At 28.4% G+C, this 24111-nt stretch overlaps 1 protein-coding gene across 2 annotated transcripts in view; it reads right to left on the reverse strand.

The window, feature by feature from the left end:
- Positions 1–24111, reverse strand: part of LOC129964004 (probable glutathione S-transferase 7) — a 31291-nt gene that overhangs the window by 3876 nt on the left and 3304 nt on the right. Inside the window, exons 2-5 of one of the 2 annotated variants that reach the window (XM_056078654.1) lie at positions 10724–10872; positions 7870–8007; positions 5166–5258; positions 4961–5079 (exon numbers count right to left, since the gene is read on the reverse strand). In XM_056078654.1, coding sequence (XP_055934629.1) covers positions 4961–5079; positions 5166–5258; positions 7870–8007; positions 10724–10844 — 471 coding nt within the window. In that variant the 5' untranslated portion in view covers positions 10845–10872. The remainder of the gene's footprint in view (positions 1–4960; positions 5080–5165; positions 5259–7869; positions 8008–10723; positions 10873–24111) is intronic. The other variant, XM_056078655.1, reaches the window with a different exon arrangement.

Raw genomic sequence — 24111 nt, forward strand, 5'->3', positions numbered from 1 at the left:
GTTTGGCATGACGGATTTAACGTGCAACAGATCTTACACGACGGTTCTTCGGTGGAATCGGGTTTCGAACCTGAAACTCTACGTCTTAAGCCGCGGTCCAACGGCCGGATGATCTTCACAGATGTGGTCATAAAACTGTCACCCTTCCTTCGTGGTTCCACCCCCGCCTGTGGCAGCGGACCCACGACCAGAGAAATCTTCAGACGGCACGCGTTCCCCTTTCGACCGCTCAAACCCTCAGTTTCTTTGACTCCCTTCCCCCCCCCATAGCCCAAACAAATTCTCCGGTTCTTTGATGTTTATCCATCTACCGACATTTTGCGGGAAGCTACAGGCGTACTACAGTCGTACCACGGGCGACGGGGGAGTGTGGTCCCCCAGTGGGTTGGATGTCAGATTTATGACCAAATCCGTGAGGTGGCAGGTCGTTGGACCGCCGCTTTACAAGTCGAGACCTTACCACCAGGTCACCGCGGCCTTTATGCAAATATATAGTCTTAGTGCAACGAATATAGAAGGTCAAATTCCATCCTGAATTATGATGGAAAAAAGATAACACTAAATTTTATTTATCTGTGTCAGCTTATTTTTGACTGTATTGTGCTTACATATACGGTTCATTACCGGATTAGCTTTTGCGCAGGAATCAGGAGAGTTTATTTTGTAGAAAAAAAAAGTATTAGAGGGAAAATGAGAAGAGGAGATGTTTACGTTTAGCAATAGGGTGTAAATAATTCGCGGAATGACCAGGCGTAATAATCCGTCCTTTTTATACATACAACCATTTAGAAGAATACAATCGGTGAAAATTTCTAGCCTCGGGATTCTGTAAGGAACAAGATACGAATATACATACTGTTTGACAATGGATTGTAGAACTCTCCGCGCTTTTGCGCATGCGTTTAATTCGACAAAATAATATGAGAAGTAAACATTACAGATAATTACTAATACAGAAGGAAAAAGGTACTAATGCACAGTAAAATATTTCGGAGCAATTTTTATTTAATGTAAGGGGCATAAAAATTAAATTATGAAGAATAAATAAAAAAAATATGTTCTTAAAATTTGGTAATTACTTTTTTACAAAATAATAATGATCTTTTTTATATTAAAATTCTTCTTTTTTATATGTTATTAAATTTTTTCGGCAATATTTTAATCCCCCGTTTTCTGCTTCTTGGTCACAATATTTAATGATATTATGTAAAATTTTCTTCGTACCACTCCTGAAAGCTTTTTTACCACTTGAACTAGCCATATCGATACGAAATTTTGAGTTACAATAAAATGCGGTCAGAAATAACACAGCACTTACATTCATGTGAAACAAAATCGAACTAAAAAGTATCTGATAGGGCGAAAGGTCAAAGGCGAATACTGGAAATGTGCTCATCGTTCCGCGTCTCACCCCTTAATGAGATGGAATCGTCGAAATGTGGTCTTCTCAGAATCCGTTGACGAACAGTAAAAGTAGATAATCGAACTGTCTACCGACTAGTATCAACATTTACTGTTTATCTACAATTTTGTTCATAAAACAATACATTCATTTTTTTTTGTTGTTGTTCAAGTTCTTTGCCTTATTAAATCATTATGTTCAAATAATAAAAATAGACTGTCAATTTTCTTTTTGGCTGATTTTAATCAAATTTGATGTGTCCGCCATTTCGCTATTAAGACAAGCTATGAAATGTGTTTCGTTTTTGAGATATTCATTCCACATATATACAGGGCAGAACCACTAACAGGTGAATAAGCAGAAAGAAACACATAAATAATTCTAAAAATGTATTTTTTTTCTGATTAAGGAAATTTCAATTCTGAAGATTAATACAAATCATGGGTTCAAGCTTTTGGTAATCATAATGATTATTTTTTTTTTTTTTTTTTTTTTTTTTTCACTAAGAGGAAATGAAATCTGCCTGTTACATTGTTTGTGAAAGTCAAAATTAAGATATAAAAGTGTTGAAACAAATTATAGCAGAATAGTTCCGATTTTTGTATACATGGTATCACTCTGATTACAGGCCAAATGTATAATTTCTGAATCATAACAAATAAACATATACTTCCAAATGAAAAAAATGTCTTAAATGTCATGTAGAATTACATTTTATGTAATTTGAGTTAATAAATATATATTATTAAAAAAATTATAAAGTCTCAATTTTCAAATAGAACCCTTACGTATTAATCACAATAAAAACATTCTTCTCACTAAAAGATGTCCCTGTCTAGACGGACTATTATCCTATTAACAATACCTCAGATAAAATTGTCACATTAACTAATGAAAGTTGTAATAGAAAATAATGTAAACATTGGCAGAGTACTTAAGAAGTTAAAAATAATATATTCACAATACCTATGTTTTAAATGTGAATATATCACGATTTTAGCAGTTTTATATTTTTGCAATGTTATCTTCTCTATCCACAACTATTCTACATCCACTCGAATCAAAATTTACCATTAAAATCTACCGATGGCAAAAAACAGCCTAAAATATTACTAATAATCTTCAATTTGGTTTATTAAGGAAGAATATAATGAATCAGCAAAAATGTAATAAAAATTGTAGATCTCAGCTCATTGATCTTTGCTATTTATTCATGCTTATTTATATTCGCACACTTATAAATCAGTCAATATAAACACAAACTGTTTCATCTGCTCAATGCCAGAACAAAAGTTGAGATATCACATCTGTTAAATGACGCAGATCAAAGATTCTAGGATACTTTTAACTCCATCCAGCCTTATAGACGACCATATAGACTGATTCTGATACTAAATAAAAGTTCCAACCGTCTGCGTTTAAAATTGACTTAATTATATCAATATTTTTGGCGATTTTCGATTATTTCAAAGATCACTTCAAAGAAGACCCATCATCAAAGGGCGGATTTGCTCTAATTCAATGACATACAGTAAAGAAGTTCAAAGTCGCATAAATCGGGTCATTTTATACTCAGAAATATGAACGTGTTTGATTAAACTGTGAGAGTATCAAAAATATTTTACTAAATATGATTAACAGAATTGGCAAATTACGTAAAATTTAGATACACTATTTTTTCAGCTGTGCATTTATTGCCTCAAACAATATAAACTAAAAGAACAGTCTTTCAATTGAAAGTAATGTCTGTATCTAGAAGTTAACTATTAGTTCATGAATTAGAAAGTAAATTTTGTAAACACTCAAAGTTAGCCTATGAAAAATTTCTTTATTTTTCGAACAATAATAAAACATTTTTATATCAAAGCAAATACTTTATTATTATGAGAAACTGAATATGAAGTTATAAATTATTTACATGCCTTTTAATTTATTATTCTCACTGGGTCACACATATTTATATTTTCAAATATCATTTATTATTTAATTTAAAATAAAAAACGTTTTTAACTTAAAAATGGCTTATAGTTTATAAAGATAATATTATTCTAATCAAACTGTTTAGAAGAGAATTCTATTATTTGGATAGATGGTATTTCGTGATTGATTCTTTACCCCTTCAAATGTAACAGAATTTCTTTAACACTTCATTTTCTTTTATCAAAACTTTTATTTAAAATGCATTTCGCACTTATGTTCCCTTATCTCGGTATTTAGAGGATCGGAGCAAATACAGATATGAGAAATTGAGAGTTTTATTCTCGATACAAATGATTTTCAAAATGATAAATGTAGAAAAATCGAGATTTGACCTAGACAGCAACAACGAAAGAGAAAATTGATTCAATTACTTCCTTAAGAAAATTTCCAAAGAACTAATAAATTAATTTATTTGAATTGTAACAATTTCAAATGTAATGCTATAAAGCAAGAATTTCTGTAGTATAAAAAGTAGTTTTTATCATGAGAATGTTCATAGACTAGTATTTTGTAATATGTACGATTTAAAAATCTGTAAAACGCTGTACAGATGAAATTATATTTAATTATATTAGATATAGCTTATATATTATTTTATACATTATATATTATTATATATAGCTTATGTATTTATACATATTTTATTTAGTAGCTTATATATTATTAATATTATACATTATTATATTGGATTTATATTTAATAGCCTAGACGTACCAAATATAACAGTTGTTATTCCTTGGATAGTAGATGTTCGTTCAAAAAGAATTTTTCAAAACTTTTATTAGATTTTTAATAAAAAATTTCAATAATTCAATGTTTTTATCAATAACTTCCGTGGATATAATTGAACAAACATATGTTTTACACTAAATTAAATTAAGCTAATATTAAATCAAATCAAATTAATAAATAACCTATTTAGCTACATAAATTGTATTTCTATAGAATTTTATAAAAATTTTAGTAAATTTTTAAAAATATTTTTAAATATAGAAAATACTAATTGTAACAATTTTTGAGAAAATGCACATATTTTTAAACGTATTTCTAATTTCTTGATTATAACAACTTCTTTATTATAACAACTTAATTATTCATTCATAGCATGCGTAAAAAAAGCATTCGAAGATTTCTTGGTTTTGTATCAGAAATGTTTTTTTTTCAGAACTTGAGGCTGTTTTACTCAAACTATAAAAAACAAATTATTGACTATTTTTGCAAAAAAGTGCTGTTGGACCAAACAGCGTGGTAGAAAAACTTGCATTTTGCAAGAGTTCTGCAAATCGAAGAAGTTGTGAATCTCTGTAATATTTGGTTATTTTAAATTAATAAAGAATTTTATATTTAATAGTAAACCGCTAATTCTCAGATACGAAGTCCCCCCCCCCATACACACACACTTTTATGCATGATCCAAGAGACATTTATTTTGCCAAAATAGGGGAAAGAAATTGCTTCTATGGCATGGAAGTCAAGATCAAGGCATAAAAAAGAATTCCGGAAATGTCCACATTTTACTGAACATCACCACTTTGTGGAGTTAAATCGTCCGAAAATTCTGCAACGAACAATAATCACCTGTTGTTTGGCATCCAGTTTCGAGATTTGGTTTCCTCTCACTTTAGAGAACATGACACCCAGTCCGTCCATAACCATATCGCAAATGGCGGCCTCTTCGTTATTTTTACCAACGAGATCTGAAACAAGTTTTCACATCATTTCACTTAAAATCATTTCCGCCATTCAAAGAGTGAAATGTATTGAGATTGCCAAATATGCATACCCAATTCTCTGGCTAAGTAACGGGGAATTCCATTTTGTTGAGCGACTACTTTCCCGTTAACAAGCAAAACTGGCAACACACCGAATGGAGACTCTAGAAAGATATTGATTGAAAATACATTCATTAATCAATGAAAAAGTGAAAAAACTCTTCTAAATTTAAATACTATTTGGGTATAGAATCTTTAAGGTAGGTAAGTAACTACATTGAAAAGTCGATTTTTAATAAGTTTTTTTCCGAGTCGAAGGAATTTTTTTTATTTAATATTCTTAGAGTTTTAAAGGTTTTTGTATAAAACCGAGTGAATTTTGTCTATTTGAAGTCATTTTTTTGGAAGTTACAGTGATTTTTATATTTGCATTTGCATTCGTTTTAATACTATTTTCTCAAATTCTAATCTTTGATAGAGTTTTATAGAAAAATTATCATAAATTAAAATTTATGCCTATTTTTTGTTCAAATATGGTATAATAATTTCTCAATATGTTTCTGAACTAGAGAATAAGTAATCTATTCATTTACAATGTGACAAAAATTGAAAATTACATGCTATTTAACAGTCGAGTCAAAGTATTTAGAGATAGAAATACGGCTTGTTTTCTAGTTCAGGAACTAGGTAATGTATTTCTAAAACTATCGGCAATATTTTAAACAAATAATTTGATAAATCTCGAAATGGAAAGGTTTTTGCTTTTTACTTTTTTTTAGCTAATAAAAGCCTTTCTTTTCAATTTTTAAAGACTTTTGCCACTTAACATATATCTTATGGTTTCATAAACGATTTTCAATTTTTTTTTATGCAAATATTCAAAGATATCAATATTTCAGAACATTTTTTCAAAAAAATACATCCGGAACGTAATCACATAACTTTAACAAGTAATTCGTAATAACTTATAAGAATAAAAGTTGAATAATTTTTCCAAGTGGCAAGTATGCCCTCGTAATAATTATTCATATTACTGGTAAAAAGTAAATTATGCCTATTCACATAGCTATTTAAAAAATAACTAAAGAAATTAGACAACTGCGTAGAGAAAACAATAAAAGACTACTACAGAAAAAAAATCGATAATTTTATAGGCACAACAAAGACTGACAGATGTTTAAAAGACAACAGAAGGCTATTGTAAAGAAAAAATAATAAATAAACGTTTGTGTAGAGAAAGTACAAAATCAACGATTGTATAGAGAAACTGAAATAATAAGCAATTGTACAGAGAAAACAGCAACAAAATGCCATAGAATCATCAAATCTGCATGATACATGGACGTAAGAAAACCAAATGACACGAAAAAGAATGAATGTGCTGTGAGACATGCATGAATGTTTTAAGCAAATATTCACCGTTCAAAATGGTTATTTTTTACTTCAGAATTCTTAATCTTGTTTTACCTTTGATGCAATAATTAAATAAAGTTTGGTGTTTGTAACAATTACTCGTATTTATTGCACTCATATATCATTTAAGATGTTTCACCATTACTAATAAAGATGAATGTTTGTACGATATCGCTCTACAGGCCAGAAAATTTGGCTCAGAATTATCCAACTTGGCACATATAGATTTTGGAAGATGGGAATATACATCTCGGTGCATTTTTTTGAAAATTTTAATTAATAAAAGAATTGGTTTGAATTTTGACAGTTTTTTAAGTTTACTTTCGAAAATATTGCAGCAGAAAATTAATTTTTCATATGATTTTAAAATTAAGAAATTCTTTCTAATGAAATTTATGGCACATTCCATTGAAACTTCTGCTGTTATTGCAATCCATAACAGAGTGTGAAAGGATGGTTGAGATGTTTAGACGCAAGCTGCTTTTGTTTTGCTGTATTATATATTCTTGGAATTAATTAAATTTCAAAAATTCTGGAATGAGATATATGACAAGCAATTATATGAAAACATATTAAAAGGATCGCATTAACGAATTTTTTAAATTATCTAATGGATAGCTAAATTATTAATGTGGTCCATTTTAATGCTCAGAACTCATCGGTTATACTAATAATATCTGGATATTTATTTAATTTTAAAATCCCCTCGTTAAATCGATAAAAATACGAACTGTCGTCAATTTGGCGATTGACAATTTAGCATTGACCATCTTGACGAAATCTAAAAACTCCATATAAACTCGTGAATTCTGGAATAAAGCTTGACGATATTGGCATAATATGAAAATTGCCAAGCAAACCTGGAAATGCCACGAACTTCATAGAATCATGGTATCTTATATACGATGGAACTTGGCGATTTTAATGCAGTCTGAAAATCTCCAAATAAATCGGAGCTGTAAAAATAAACAAGCGGCGGAAGTTGCAAGAACTATGCTAGTTTGTAGGTTAAATTTTTTATTCGGGCAGTGGGTCATGGGATCGACATCCGATAAATTAAAGGCCTGTCATGCAATTTATCAATCCATTATCATCATAACAATATAAAAAAATTCTTGTCCAAGCAAGATAGAAGTTTGCTAATATTTTTGGTATTATTTTTGTCATTTGATCTCTGTTCGGAATTAAGAGATCCATTCCTAAAAAAAAAAGACGAGAAGGCTATTATTTAATCAGTTTTTAAATTGGGGCTTTTAAAAAGCTACTTCCACAAAAAATGTTTAAAATCTTTGATTAAAATTACAAACACATAGAAAGGGAGAAGTTCGAAAACAACAGATGAAATTAATAATTCACAATTACCTTCTTCAGCTTCGTATATTCGGTCTGGTGAGTCAACCTTTTCGTCATCGTACTCGACATCTTTGTACTGTAGTATGAGTCTGGCTAATTCGCCTGCTGTGGGGTACACATAATCGATGATCTTGTACTTAGCCATGGCTATAAAATATGTGTACTCATAAGACAACATTGCTGATATAAGAAAATAAAAGAGAAAGATAACAATTTAAAAATCATGTATGTTTATTTAAAGAAATAATTTCTTTCGAGGAATAAATTTTAAGGAATATTTATTTTTTATTAATCACCCAAGCTGATCTTGACTCTTCACGGTACGATTTTTGATGATGATCGGATAGAATTAGAAAAACATCTAATAGTATGCTTATATATGTAATCACGGGTTTATGTTCTTAGAGGCATTTCATTTCGGAAAAGAATGAATACATCAAAATTCTTTTAATACCTTTACTTTGCTTTGATAAATAATTTTCTTTCCAAAATTTATAATTATCGGAAACTTTTTTTTGCAATTCATTAAAATTCCTACATGTTACACAACATATTTTCTTATTGTCACATGATATTGCACAACGTTACGAGTATTGTTCAGTACCATACAGTATAATTCAATATATGATATTTGTTTATTTTTATGGGCTTCATGATAAATTACAAAAAAAATTCGACAACATTACTAACTTACCGATTGGCAATTGATAACACGATATTGTTTTTTTTTTTGGGCGTAATATAAACTAAAGAACTTTAAAAATAAAAATTAGCCAATATATTTTTGCATCTAGAAAATTCAGATTTTGGCGATGTAATTTCAGTAAAAGATGCAAAATGTGATACTACAGGGTGTTTATTAATTATTTTCGGGGTTTCCCTATCTCATAGCTTTCGAATAAAAAATATTACGCAAAAACCGATCACGTATTCGTAAATTCCAACTCAAAGAATTTTACGTGGAAACAATGCGATCTTAGCGCATTTGCAGTCTGGGTAATTATGATGTCATTTTTATTTATGACCGTGCAAGAAAAAGCAATGTGTATGTTGTAGTTTTTCGAAACTAAATCAGTCATAACTAGTCAACGTCGCTTCAGGACCACGTACAAGAAAGATCCTCCTTCGGATAATTCTATCAGACGCTGGTTAACACAATTTCAGGAAATTGGTAGCGTTCTACACCAAAAGGGAGCGGGGAGACCGAGCACTTCGCAGGAAAATGTTGATCGCATCCAAGAAACGTTTACTCGCAGTCCACGAAAATCAACGAGACAAGCAGCTGTGCAGTTACATATGCCGCATACGACGATATGGAACGTTCTCCATAACCGCCTTCATCTGAATGCCTACAAAGTGCAAATTGTGCAAGCTTTACACCCGAATGATAAACCGCGTCGTTTTGAGTTCGCTGAACAAATTTTGACTCGAATTGAGGATGATGAAAATTACCTTCGGAAATGGTTCTTCAGTGACGAATCCACTTTTCATGTGTCAGAAAAAGTGAATAAACATAACTGTAGAATATGGAGCACGGAGAATCCGCACAATTATCGAGAATTCGAAAGAGATAGCTCAAAGGTGAGTGTGTGCGCTTTATCACATACTGAAGTTACTGAACCTTTCTTCTTTGCTGAAACAACAATAAACTCTGTGGCATACCTTGACATGCTGGAGATGTATACGGCTCCTCAGATGCAGCAACATCAGCCAGATGTGATATTTCAACAGGATGGTGCACCCCCACATTGGGGCATGATTGTACGTGACTTTTTAGACGAGAACTTTCCCGACAGGTGGTGTGGAAGAGGTGGACCAATCCCATGGCCTCCGAGATCACCAGATATAACACCGTTGGACTTCTTTCTATGGGGGTTTGTCAAGAACATTGTGTACAAGACCCCTGTGCCCTCCCTTGATGAACTGAAGCGCAGAATTGTTACTGCGATCCAAAATGTTATCCCAGAAATGCTGAAGAACACTTGGAGGGAAATCAAATTTCGCCTCGATGTGTCACGAGCCACGAAGGGCAGCCATGTGCAAATTCATTAATCTTTTTAATATCATTAATAAAATTCTTTGAGTTGTAATTTACGAATACGTAATCGGTTTTTGCGTAATATTTTTTATTCGAAAGTTATGAGGTACGGAAACCCCGACAATAATTAATGAACACCCTGTACATTTAAAAAAAATAAGAAAATAAGAAATTCTGATGCAAAAAATGAAATTTCTTTTGACTCTATTTTAAGTAATTATTTTCTTTTAACGCTCTTTAATTTGTCATGCATTCATTTATTAAACTGATTTTTGCAATCATAATAACTATTAACCATTTACAATTAAGTATGAATATACACTATGATTATCGTTGAATTATGTTTATACTAAACGAATTTCGATTATATTTCCATACGAGTCCTTTGGGAGTTTTATGTTATTTGTTTTTCGGGTTTTGCGATTAATATCACCAAAATTTGTAGCTGTATAGCACATAAATCTTGTTTTCTACGGGAGTCTTTGTGGCGATGCCTTAATTCTAAATCTTTGCATTTCAGAATATATTTTGAACTTGCATGTTGAGTGTGTCAGCATGACCATTATTGAGAATAAATGAAATTCAAATAAAAATAAACATAAAATATTAACGATTTAATATCATTCGGCTTCTATTTATCACTGATATATATATATATATATATATTAATTAATATTACTAAAATATTTGGATACTTACAACCCACTTATTGAATACTGTTTTTCTCAAAATAAATCACATAATCATAATAATATATATATTTACAAGTATACGAAAAATTCAAAAGAAGATTTATTTTAATTTGAGTGCAAACAATAAACAAACCTTGTACGATCAGTTTTATGACAGCTTCATCGGCGCCAATATCACTGGTTGCTGAGCAAGTATAGATGCCTGTGTCATTCCGGGATGAATTTGCGACCCGAAGCTCAGACATCGTTTGCATCTTGGCAGATATTTCTTTTATGGAATACCTATCGAAAAACAATTAGTATAAATTATCATTGCAATTGCATATATTGGTTTTATACTTCGGTACTTATTAATTAATGGTGAAAGAGCCAAAACTCGCCAAATGTAGCGCCAAAACCAAATTGGCATGCAATTTCATGAGCGCGCTTCTAATTTACGAGAAGAAAACAAACATCTTTTCATGTTGTTTATACAAAGTTTACAGGAAGAAAATTGTATTTATTTGTTGTTTGTTTTCCCGTTAATTATATATATATGTATATACTAGCCGCCTTTGGCGACCAGCCGGTTCGCCAATCTTAATGTTCGTTTAAATTTTAATAATTAAATAGGTTTAACCGGAGTTTAACCCCCTTCTTCGCCAAGTTGCGATAACGCACCAAAGCTGGCAATCTTTATTATGCACTATAATTGAACATCTGCTTCTTTGCTTTTGAACATTTCGCAAGGCCGTTGTTTGCGATTTTTAAAAATTTCGCCAAGCAGGGGATAAAACTCCGGTCGTACCATTAAACATTTTACGCAATTCCAACTTTAATAGATTCTTCAGCAAAATATTTTAAAACTTCAAATTTTGATAGTCATATAATTTACTCATAATATTATAAAGGCCTTCAGTTATAGCGTGATATATATCTCTCTAATTTTCTGTTACCCCTCGTAGAAATTATGCTTTAAATTACAGTGTAAATGATTAATCTGCAATTAATATAATATTTTTTACTGAAACAAAGCATTTTTTTAATAATATGATTACTGATAATAGAGTCACTGAGCGTTTAAACTTTATGGTCACTAAAGAATATCTTTCTTAATTTATGTAATATCTCAAGAATTTGTCAACAAAAATTTCTCAGATTCATCATGAACAGATCGATTCATTAACAATGTTTAATTTTAAATGCATCAAACACTAAGAAAATAAAATGAATCGTTTAAAATAATCGGTCGAAAACAGGTTTAAAAAAATCTACTTAAAAAACGATGTACTTAAAACTATAAGCATATACAAAAAATATATAACTAACATAAATACATTTTACTTACAAAAGCATGCAACTAACCTAAAAATAATTTAAATCGTCCGTTGGTTGTCATGCCAACAATCAGAACAATGCGCATGCGTGGATTTTCTTCGCCAGTTACGTCAACGCAAATGCGTAAATTTTTCTACGCCAGTTGGGGTAACGCTATGCAGATTAGACATTTTTAATTTCCTTTATTCTGTGTTATTTTAATTCAAAAGTACTTCAGAATGAATGTGAAACATGGATTAATTAACAATGTTTAATTTTAAATGCATAAAACATTAAGAAAATAAACAGAATCGTTTGAAATAATCCGTCGAAAAATGTTAACCCTAGCCTAATTACTGTTGGGAGAAAAAAACAACTGATGCCTTACTTATTTGGCGATGGGGAAAATGGAAGATTTTTTTGGCGGAAAAGTTGGCGTTGGGAAAAATGGAAGATTTTTTTGGCGGGAAAGTTAGTTTTTAATTAATAATGGACTACCCCTAACATTTAGGGGGATGAAAAATAGATGTTGGCCGATTCTCATAGATACCGGATAAGCACAAAAAATTTCATCAAAATCGGTCAAGCCGTTTCGGAGGAGTATGGCAACGAAAACTGTGACACGAGAATTTTATATATTAGATAACAAATATAGTTTTTAGACTTTAAAATTTATTAGATGTTTTCGAGTAATTCCAATGCTTCAAAAGAATTTAATGGGAATTCCATTATAAAGGAATCATTTTAGATATTTATGTTCATTCATTTTTTTTGTTTGTATTTATAATTCATCCAAAGAAACAGCGGCTATAAATATAAAAATTAGCAAATCTAATTTAAAACATGGAAATTTTTTCTAGATAATTAAGTGAATATACTTTTTTTAGAAACGGTAGATTCTATAAGGTCATCCAGATTATTTATTATTTTGATTAACTGTATCAGATTATCTATTATCTGCATGATAATAAGAAATCCAAATAAATTATTATTGGTATAATAAAAGGAAAAAAAGAAATAAATAGGTTAATCAAGTAAAAATTCTTACAGTTGTTCTGTTATGGAAAAATATTAATCGTTAAATAATTTTTCTAAAAAATTTACAAAGATATACCAAAACACTTATACGAAGAATATTTTAATTTTCCACTGGTTAATTTTTATTTTTGAAATGATTAATACATTTTGCATGAAATTGAAAATTTCTTTTAGTTTACATAATATTTTCTATAACATATGTTTTTTTAAAGTTACGCCGAGTCATTATTACGATTTCTTAGCGTATGATATCTTAACATAACGAATAAAGCACTTGCTTATCTTAATCTTGCTAAGACTTAATTTAATTTGTACGGCTTTGTTAGAATTCCTAGACTTCATTTAGATACAGCGATCTTTTCAAAAGACTTAGCCATCTCTTCTTTTTCCCACTTCAAAATTAAAAAAAAAAAAAAAAAAAAAAAAATTGTTTTTAACGTTACAATTTTATATATTGTGAGATCTTTTTCTCTGAATTTCTACGAAATTTACAGCAATAGTTATTAAAAATTTTTCAAGAATGTTTTTTATTATTACAGCGAAATTTAACCTGTTTTTATTGTGTTTTTTCAGAAATTTAACAGCATAGGTGTTTCCCTTCATTAAATTAATGGTAAAACAATTCTGTTTAACATCTGTTTAGTTTTAATTGTAGAATAATGTGAAATTACAGTATTGCGAAAGCTAGAAGAAAAATGAATCGAACAAGTTACATTTTTAACAGCATTACGAAGTCATAGTATTTGACACCTTTAGGAAAGTTCATTTTCGCAATAAATAGAACAAACTATTGCTATTAAAATTACATGGTTCTAATGTAAATCACAATCTCCTGACATCAAATATTTATTCACGAATCGAGTTTGGGAGATTCAAATAGTGTCGAATTTTCAATGAGAAAAATTATCAAAAAAAGGTTTAATGGAGTAAAACATATTTGCATCTCTGAAGTCTCAATGAATTCTCCAATTTGAATGAAGGACGATTTTAATGTATTTTTTATAGTGCTAAATAGAGAAGAATATTTTAAATTATTAAAAATACACTTGCTACATTATCGTTTAGTTTATTTCTATGTATATTGATATAAAAGAAAACACGACGAATGAAAAAAAAATGATGTAAAAAAGATAAGTTAGTAGAAATCGTTTGATACTGAAGCACGTTTCGTAAAAATCTTTTTTGAAATCAAAGCCAACGAACTTAAACTATTGCGCAATGTAAACATAAATAAACTAACGATAAAAGAGCAATACTTCCTAAACAAAAAACTATACTCCTTGTACCTTAACAAGTCAATGATCTTAAAAGGTAATAGTGCAGTTTTTCAAACTGTACACAATTCTTATTTTGAAATGTTGTCTAATACACATTTTAAAAGAAAAGATAAAATTGATTATATGTATCAATTATTTTTTTATCGTACATAAGATAAATGAGATGTTTAAAAGAATTTTTTAGGTCCTAGGGTTTGGAAAGTTTTGTAGTTATACTACTACATTTTTCAGGATAATTTTGAATGCATTTTGGTACCAGTATAGACTAATTTAATGCCAAGAAAGAAATCTCGGTTACAGCTCTTTTGTCTAATGTTTTACGACATTACAGATTGTATAGAAATACGGTCTTTCGGTAGTACTTAGGCAATAAATAAAGATAAAATGTGTTAAAATATATTTTGAAAATACATATACACTCATACGTTTTGAATCAGAAGGCATAATAAAAAGCAATTTTCAAATTTTAATACACGTACATAAAAAAAAAGGAACCAAAAATAATAATTATGAATATCAGTTTGACTTACAACTACGAAATTTGGCGTATAAATATACCTTCGAGGGCAAGAATGTGCCTCTAAGAGCTACTTTTTTTGAAAATTTAATTAATATTTTAATTAAATAAAAATGCAGTAAAATTTTTGACTTTTTTTATATTGTAAATTCAGAAAATGTAAAAGTACGAAAATAATTTTCACTCTATTGCATTTATTTTTACTTATATGTTATTTTACGTCAATCCCTTAAAGGACAAATGAGAGCACTTTAATGTATCAATATCTGAAACATTGTTTATTCCAATGAAATTTGGATTAAAGCAAATATTTGTACTTCCATGGATCCGTACAAAATTAGAATTTTCTATCATTATTATTAGTTACTATGGTGGATTTAGGTATTTTGCGGTCCTAGGCAGTGCACGTTATGAAGCCCCTTTTTTTAGTGAAATGATCAATTTAATTTCGAATTTCAATTTATTTTATAATATGTTTAATTATTTATTATAGGTTAATGTTTTTTTTATTTTATTAATTTTGTAAATATGTATTTATTTTTTATGACTCGAATGAATTCTCCTTTTTTCAGTATAAGTGAACAGATATTCAGTTTTACAAATATTTTAATATCTTAGTGAACATAAAGAAGCATACAAGAGTTTGGTCCATTATACTTAATAAAATGTTAAAATTACCCTAATATTTTATAATTCTCAGAATTTGTATTTTTTTTCAAGCCATTTATTTGGCAATAAGAAAAATACAACATTTTTAATCGATCTATTTGCGGCCATCACTTAACTCAGTATTCCTAATTTACTTTGTTGGAAATTCATAACTAATGAGTCATCATTTTCGATCATTTATCAGAAGACTTTAAGGAAAAATATTTTATATTATCTATAAGGAAATACATTTCATTTGTTTATTTTCAGAGAGGAAAATAATTAACAGATGAGCATATCTGATACAAACTGAATGTTGAAGTATTTTTAAAACTTTGTAAAAAAATGTGCTATAAAAAATTATATATTTCAGAAAAATGCAATGATACTACATCTACCAATTCCTTCCAACGGAAGAGTTTTTACTTATCAAATTTAGTGCAATTATGAAAAAGTTTTAGAATTCATTCCTTTTAAAGAAATTATATATATATATTTAATATTTATAATAGCCTTTTCGTTTATTGTATAACATATATGAAATGTAACGTTAATAAAGCATTAGAAGAATGTTATATTGTAGTTGAAAGACAAAACGATAAATAATGCTGCGATATAAATATACAGCAGTAGCGATTTTTTAAAAAAGGGATTAAAATTAATACGTAAAGAAAAATAATTAATCGTTTGCTTACAGCAATGATTGCATTTTTAATTATCATTATTTTTTTAAACGTTTTAGTTCTGAAATCGAGCAAATATTAGAAGTGCATTTCGTGTTTTTTGTTTGTAGATAATAAGCGTAAAAGATTTAAGAAAGAAATGATAGTTTGGAATTATTTTTATTGCCTTTGTGTATCAAAATTATTTTCAGAAGGAAAAAAAAATCCTTTTTTCTTAACATTTTATTCAGCAACTTAAAAAATTATTGCCTTTGGAACAAACAGTGTTATTTTAAAGCATGTTTTTATAAAAAAATATTGCTTATTTTTAAGGAGAATTTTATCACCATTCACCAAGCAATGATAAAAGTAAACCTCGTCATTGTTTTGTTCGATAGTTGATTGCAGCATTTTCAATTTTATCAATCTTTATCTCTTTTTTTTCTATAGTAGTCAGAAGGTAGCATTGACATCGAAGCGATAACTCTTAAAGAGGGCGTTCTGATAAGTAAAATTCTCCTCCTATCTTATTAATCTTGTTAAACACTAGAAGTACAGGTATAAACATCAAATTCCCTCATCACAATGGATATATAAGTTTTCATTATTTAACTCAGTGTAGCAATTGATTACATAATTAATTTTTAGTTCTGTAATTAATATTATTTGTTAGAGCCACACACGATCAGTTATCCTCGTAAGAAATAATAATGAGGAAATTGACTACGAGAAAAATATAATTATTTATATTTACTCTTGAAATTATAGTATCTTAACATACTGAAAAAAAGAATAACTGTGGAATAACAGTTTATCATATCCTTATTGAATGCCCATATTTTAATGTTCAGCGCTGGTTTTACTTCAAAACAACAACAGTGACTTTGCCATTGTTGCTTGGCAGGGATCCATATGAGAATCTTTTTGTCTTTTTAAAATCTAAAGGTTTTTATTTTTTAATTTGAACTCACTATTATAGCTTCGTTATTACTTTTTGTAATTTATCACCGTTTTACCAATGGTTATTTTTGCATTACTTTGATATAAATTGTTTTTATTAAACATTGGATTAAAAATAAACGCAGTATAAGCTTCATATTGGTTCTTGTGCCATAAAACCTCAAACAAACCACACAAAAAAAAGTATTTTGAGAAAACAAAAGTTATTAGTTTTAAAAAGGTAAATTCTTATAATATCGTGTTAAAGCAATATATAGATCATTAACTCTAAATCGTTGTCCAATAACTAGTTTCTAAACCGATAGAAATGGACATACAGTTTCAGTAGAAAAAATGCTCTAAATGACATAAATAATTATATTTTATGAAAATTAATAATGGCATAAATAATTATATAAACAAATAAATGACATGAATAATTCTAAATAAATTTTGTTATTTATATAATCATATAAATAACTAAATTTAGTTCTTTATAAAATTAATTATTTATTTAATTACTAATGACATTAATAATTATATAAATAACTAGATGACATAAATAATTATATAAATAACTAAATGAAATAAATAATTATATAAGTAATTAAAAGACATAAATAATTATATTCTCTCTAAATCATTTCCCAATAGGTGATTTTTAAACCGTTAGCGATAAACATATAGTTCCAGTTGAAGAAAAATGTTCGAAATGACGTAACAATTTATATTTCATGTTGTTTATGTCAAAAGAGGCATTACGGAAAAGAATTATAAAATCTTAATTTATATACAGTCCCCAGTCCAATTAGTCATATTTAGTAAATTATTTTTAATGCAATAACATTTTAAACAAAGAAGTTCCATTCTTTTGGCACTAAAATTGTCAGATATATGATACTTTATCGTTTTAATCATGCTAATGATAGTCTCGAGGAAATCCCATGCATTGATTGGTTAAATCTTCCTCAAAGCAACATTTGAAATTATCCAAAATAATCCATCAAATACTTTCGTATCAAAGAAAGCTACACAGCTCAGACAGGTTAATATATCAGAAGAATATAACTTTTTAAATTTAAAATATTGTGTGTCTCGAATATTTGCTAAATATGATTAATAGAGCCGGGTCAATACATAATGTTTTTTCAGCTTTGAAATTATTGACTCAAAAAATATAAAATATAATTTCATGGTAAATTTAGAGTATTTTTTCCGATTAGAAGTACATACCTGTTTCTAATAAAATTTGTATTACATATTAATTATATATGTGAAATCCCAAAATAGAGTTTCAGTATACAGTTTCAAAGTTGAACTAACAAGGAAATAAAAAAAGTGTATGAATTATAAGAATTAGAAGGAAAATTTTCAGCTAAATGTGTACTGCAGAAATGATATAATTTTTTTTCTTTTTGTTAGCAGATGGGAGGAAAAGATGCAATGAAAACCCTATCAATATTAAAAAAATACAGAAAAATAAAAGTAAACCTATTATGTATACGAAAATTGTTGATGTAGAAACAAAGTATCACTTTTAATAATAAGGATGACTGCATGTGTGACTTTTTGTGTGTTTGTTGGCAGGGATAGAAAGAGGAAAATTTAAAAGGATGGAAATGTACAACTTGGAGTGATTTTTTTAAATCTAATTGAAATTTCATTAATTAAAAATTAAGCTGAAACTTGCCGTTTTCCCACGATAATCACCAAAAATAATATTTCAAAAATAAATTTTACACAGCTTCAAAATTAAAAAAAAATTAATAATAATGGTACAATTTTTTTTCCTGAATTTTGAAAATTGCCCAAGACTAATTTTTCTTTCTAATTTTCAACAACTGATAAAATTGCTGCCCTGAAATTCAAGCTGTTTTCTTTTTTTCATCAAGTATTTAATCGCTTGATTTTCTTCTATTGTTGAAAGATATGATTCTGTTTAATATCTGTGTAATCTATATGACGTATAAAAAAGTGAAATTACAATACCGTAGAAGTTAGAAGATAATTGAAAAGAACAATTGCGGTCATAATAGCACTACGACGTCATGGAACAGATATCAACTAAGAGCGTTCACTTGTACAATGAACAGACTTTTTCATATGTAAGTCTATTAAAAGTTTACGGATTTAATATCTGTTAATTTGACAGAGTCATGGACATGAAGTTAAGTCTAAGTAATTTAACTGAAATTAAATGGAAATAATATACCCAACGAACTAGCTGGTCACCAAAGGGGATCAGTTAATAAATGGAATACAAAATAAATCAGAATCATTGCATTAAATGAAGTTTGGCATAAAATAAATTTGTTTAACAGGTATACAAAGAAAAAGAAAAATTTAAATCCTGCACAATGCATAAAAAATAAACAAAAAAGAAATATAGTATATGCAAAGTGCAAAACAAAATGAAAAAAATAAATAATACGCTGTATATGAAATCGTTACAATTATTCTCAGCATACGTTCAAAAATGAGAGAATCTAGATAATTTGCATATATTGCGAAAATTCAGAATTTTATCGATAGAATATTCAATACCAGAATTGATAAAGCTGACAATTATAGAAGCTTGACCCACCACATCACATCACTTTATAGAATTCCCCAGCCATGTCTATCACACTGTTTTTGCGTGACCGATATGGTATGTAATGAACGCACATATGGATGGCTCTGGATAATACGCTGTATATGAAATCGTTACAATTATTCTCAGCATACGTTCAAAAATGAGAGAATCTAGATAATTTGCATATATTGCGAAAATTCAGAATTTTATCGATAGAATATTCAATACCAGAATTGATAAAGCTGACAATTATAGAAGCTTGACCCACCACATCACATCACTTTATAGAATTCCCCAGCCATGTCTATCACACTGTTTTTGCGTGACCGATATGGTATGTAATGAACGCACATATGGATGGCTCTGAGTTCTTTCTTTCTTCTTCTCAGCATTTTTTTTTTACTTGACATTGTATTTTTTTCTGTTAGGATCATCATTTGTTTCATTCTGATTGTAATAATTAGTTATAAGTTATAGTTAATTTTTCCATCATTATTTTTATTATATTTTTGATATTGTATTCCCGAGGAAACACGAATTACAGCGCTTTGGGAAATGAATTTTGTCATTTTTCAGATCGATTATTTTTTTTTAATGAAGGGAAATTTTTTAAATATCTCATGTCCTTTTAATGTAAATTTATACATTTTACTATTCATTTAATTATATTTTGATTTTCGTTTCTTATGTTTGGCCAAATTCATTATTTTATGAAATTAAGCTGCTTTTGTTTCAAATCTCTGTCGTATATAATTTCTTTCTGTTAGTGGATCACTATTTATTTCAAACTGATTTTAGTAAATAGTTTTGATTTGAATTTCAAGTGAATGTTAATAACTCAAGCACTTTTTGTGCAAATTTATGCATTTTATTGTTCATTTAAACATATTTTATTTTTCGGTATTTATGTTTGGAAGAATTCATTATTTTATGAAGTTAAATTTCATTTTTTATGTTTTTGTTTCAAATTTCTGTCATGTCTAATTTATTTCTGTAAGTGTATCACTATTTATTTCAGACCAATTTTAGTAAGTAGTTTTGTAGAGAATTTGAGAACATTATAGATAGAAAACATACCACTGCAAAAAAAATAATAATAATAATGTTACTAGATATTTACATCTAAAGTGTGCTACAAATAATATTTTTATTTTTTAAGCAATCTGCCAATATGCATGAGATTTTCTATTACAACTTTCGTTAGTTATTCTGAGACAATCATATTTAATACTATTATAAGATAATATTAGATACATTAACAAAGATATACTATTAGCAGAATAACAGCCTGTCTAGACAGGCACATCTTCTAGTCTACCGTAATAAATATGCATTAAAATGGATGGAAAGAGTGATAAATAATTGATTTCTAACCAGTCGTTATCATAATCGAATACGGAAAGGAAACAAGTTAGTTTTGAGTTGACACAGCTTCAAGGCCATGATACGAAACATTTTCAACAGCTTCAGATATGGTAAAGTATTTCATATGCAGTCATTGTAACTTCTCTTATATATACTATGAATAACTATTGATTCGATTAAACGACTAGTTACTTGCATACAGAATTAAGCAATGCATTAATAGTTAACTGCAAATAAACTGAAACCAAAAAATATTGGGGAAAATGTATTATTTTTTTTTTTCAAAAAGCAAAATCAACATTCATAAAGATAATTATCGAATACGGTATGGTGTTTGCCTTTGAGATTGCTGAACTAGGAATGTTTTAGAAAACAGAAAGAGATTGGTTTCAATATATTTATGGATATTTTATGCTCCATTATTTTCATAACATAAATATAAATTTTTTTTCAAAATACTTCAACATTGTTGGATATCATCGGAAATTTCCAATCTATACGATTAGTTCTAATAGTATTAAGAAAAAAAAATTATTATCGTGTGTTTGAACTTGTGTTTAAATTTATTATTAAATAAACAGAACAATATCTGAAAAAAAAAACACGTTTAAATAAAAAAAAAAATCACGAGTGCACTTAGTTTCACATGTTATTCGAAACAACCTGCTATATTACAATATTCATTTTACATTACTTATGTAACATTACATTACTTATTCTATCATTACTTATGTTTTTGAACTTACACTCAATTTTTCCGTGATGAAATCGGATCCAAGATGGCGCTAGATGACATTGAAAGCATGAGAGCAAATTGAAAAAGGCTCTAATAGTTAGTTATAAAAATGTTTTTTCTTTCTTTTTTTAAATGAAAATCGCGCTCTTTCAGGAAAAACACTTATATAGATAAATTTAAAAAAAGAAAGACTTTAAATTAAAATTTGTAATCCAATAATGTAAAATTTGATCCAAATCGTTGCAGCAATTTCCGAGATACTGCAATTCTTGTATAGCAAATCGAGCAATTCTTGTACTGCAATACGGCGATTCTTGTATAGCAAATCGAGCAATTCTTGTACTGCAATACGGCAATTCTTGTATAGCAAATCGAGCAATTCTTGTACTGCAATACGGCAATTCTTGTACTTAAACGAGCAAATCTTGCATATATATAAATATATAAATTTATGTATATACAAGAATTGCTCGTTTAAAGTTATAAGATTAGTTGTTTGTTTGAAAATTTCACTTTATGTTACGTCAAGACCATCGTGATGTACACAAAGGTTGGAAAATGAATGGTGTGATGTTTTGTTAACTTGTGTCGCGTTATTTCCTTATCAGTTTGATTGTCAGTAAATAGGTCATTTTTGCAGATATAAAATATTTAATTTCATGTTGCGAATCGATAAAACACATAGATAATTTATCTTAGAAGTTGTAAGGTGGATGAAATTATTTTAAATTTTAAGACTGATAAATATTTATTTTCCATTATTGCATAATGTTTATTGTCATATTTGTGATCTTTGTTCATTTCATATGTTCTCTTTTAATATCAGATTCCAATAATAAAGCTGTAAATTTAAGTTTCAAGTATTTCAAAAAATATTGTTTGTGAAGTGGTATAAAGCTTTTGTGTTTATAATAGAAACATTTAATATAAAAAAATATAAAAATTCAATCAGATTCTAAAAAATAGAGAAATAAAAATTTGAAATGGGTATTTTTGCATCATATATTTGCCTTCAAATGATGTCTTTTCGCTATTTAAATAGTCAGCTTTAAAAGCCATGATAAAAAGCAGTCTGGGAATAGTAAAAACAGTCTAATAAAGAGAAATGCACTTTTGGACGAAAATTTCTTTATTATTGCACCTTCTTTTAATCTCTGGATAAGTTGAATTTTTGCAATTGAAGTAAAAAAAAAGTCTCGAACCATAGATGTTTTCTTATTCTTTCAAATATTATTAACTACAAATAATTATCGATAATTTTAAGCATTCTATCGCTAAAAAACATAAAAAATGTTAATAAAAGTATTGTGGAAACAGTTACAAAAGATCTAACTCGTTTAAACTAACCATGTATTAAGAGAAATAAAATTTTTGCAGTTCAAATAAAATAAATACAGAAATAACTTTCTGTGAATAAAATAAGTGAGATTCATCGTTTATAATTTTAAAAGTAGCTTTTTCAATTCGCATTTGATACTTTTTGATAGCTATCAATAAGAATGAGGTTGATGGCACATAAAACAATGATCACTCGAAGGTTGTTCTAAGTTCATTTCGTGTCATATCAGATATAATTGTCAGCTAAAAAGTTTTCTGTACATGCCTTTACAATTCACCTTCATCTATGATATCAAATATGGAAACTTTATTTCTAAAATTTACATTTTTACAATTCATTTTTGTGCTTTTTTCGAGTACAATTTATAAGAAAGACGGGATGAAATAAAAAGTATTTCCGTCATTTTCTATTAATTTTTTTAAACTTTAAAATTTCCTTTACCTCTCGATATACGCTTCTGTCGGATCCTTGAACATCCTGTGTCTATTAAAATTCCCGTAATTTGAATTCTATCTTTGGAAAATATATCTCTACTATTAATAAAGAAGTATGCGTGTACGTGTAAGTGTGTTCTGGTGCTTCACAGAACAAATCGTTTGGCCTAGATCTTCTAAATGGGAGGAATGTGCAACTTGAAACAACTTTTTTGATATTTTAAGTAGAATTTTAATTAATTAAAATTGAAGCGAAATTTCGGAGTTCTTTTTATCTGCAATTACCGAAAATATTATTGCACAGAATTAATTTTTGCGACATTTCAATATTCAAAAAATTTACTTGCCATTGATGCAATTTTTTGTGCATAATATTTTCCTGTTTTGAATTAATTAAAAATATTTTAAGCGCCTTTTACAGCAATATATTTCATTGTTGAAGCGAAATTTAAATCATTTTCTTTTTTACTAGCATTATTTCATCCTGGTGCTTTTTCCATTCATGATGTTTAAGCTATGGTGATTTGGCTTCCTCTCCCCACATTGAATAAGTTTAGTATAAGGCAACCTTTTAATAAAATTTTTGAAATTTTGTTCCATTTAAATTTTTAAAGTGCATCCATTTGAAACACTGCTGCTTTTCCCTGTGATATGCATACAGAAGTAAGTAGCAAAATAGGGAAATTTAGCATAAT

The sequence above is a fragment of the Argiope bruennichi genome, chromosome 3 (assembly GCF_947563725.1).
Source record: "Argiope bruennichi chromosome 3, qqArgBrue1.1, whole genome shotgun sequence".
Lineage (NCBI taxonomy): Eukaryota > Metazoa > Arthropoda > Arachnida > Araneae > Araneidae > Argiope > Argiope bruennichi.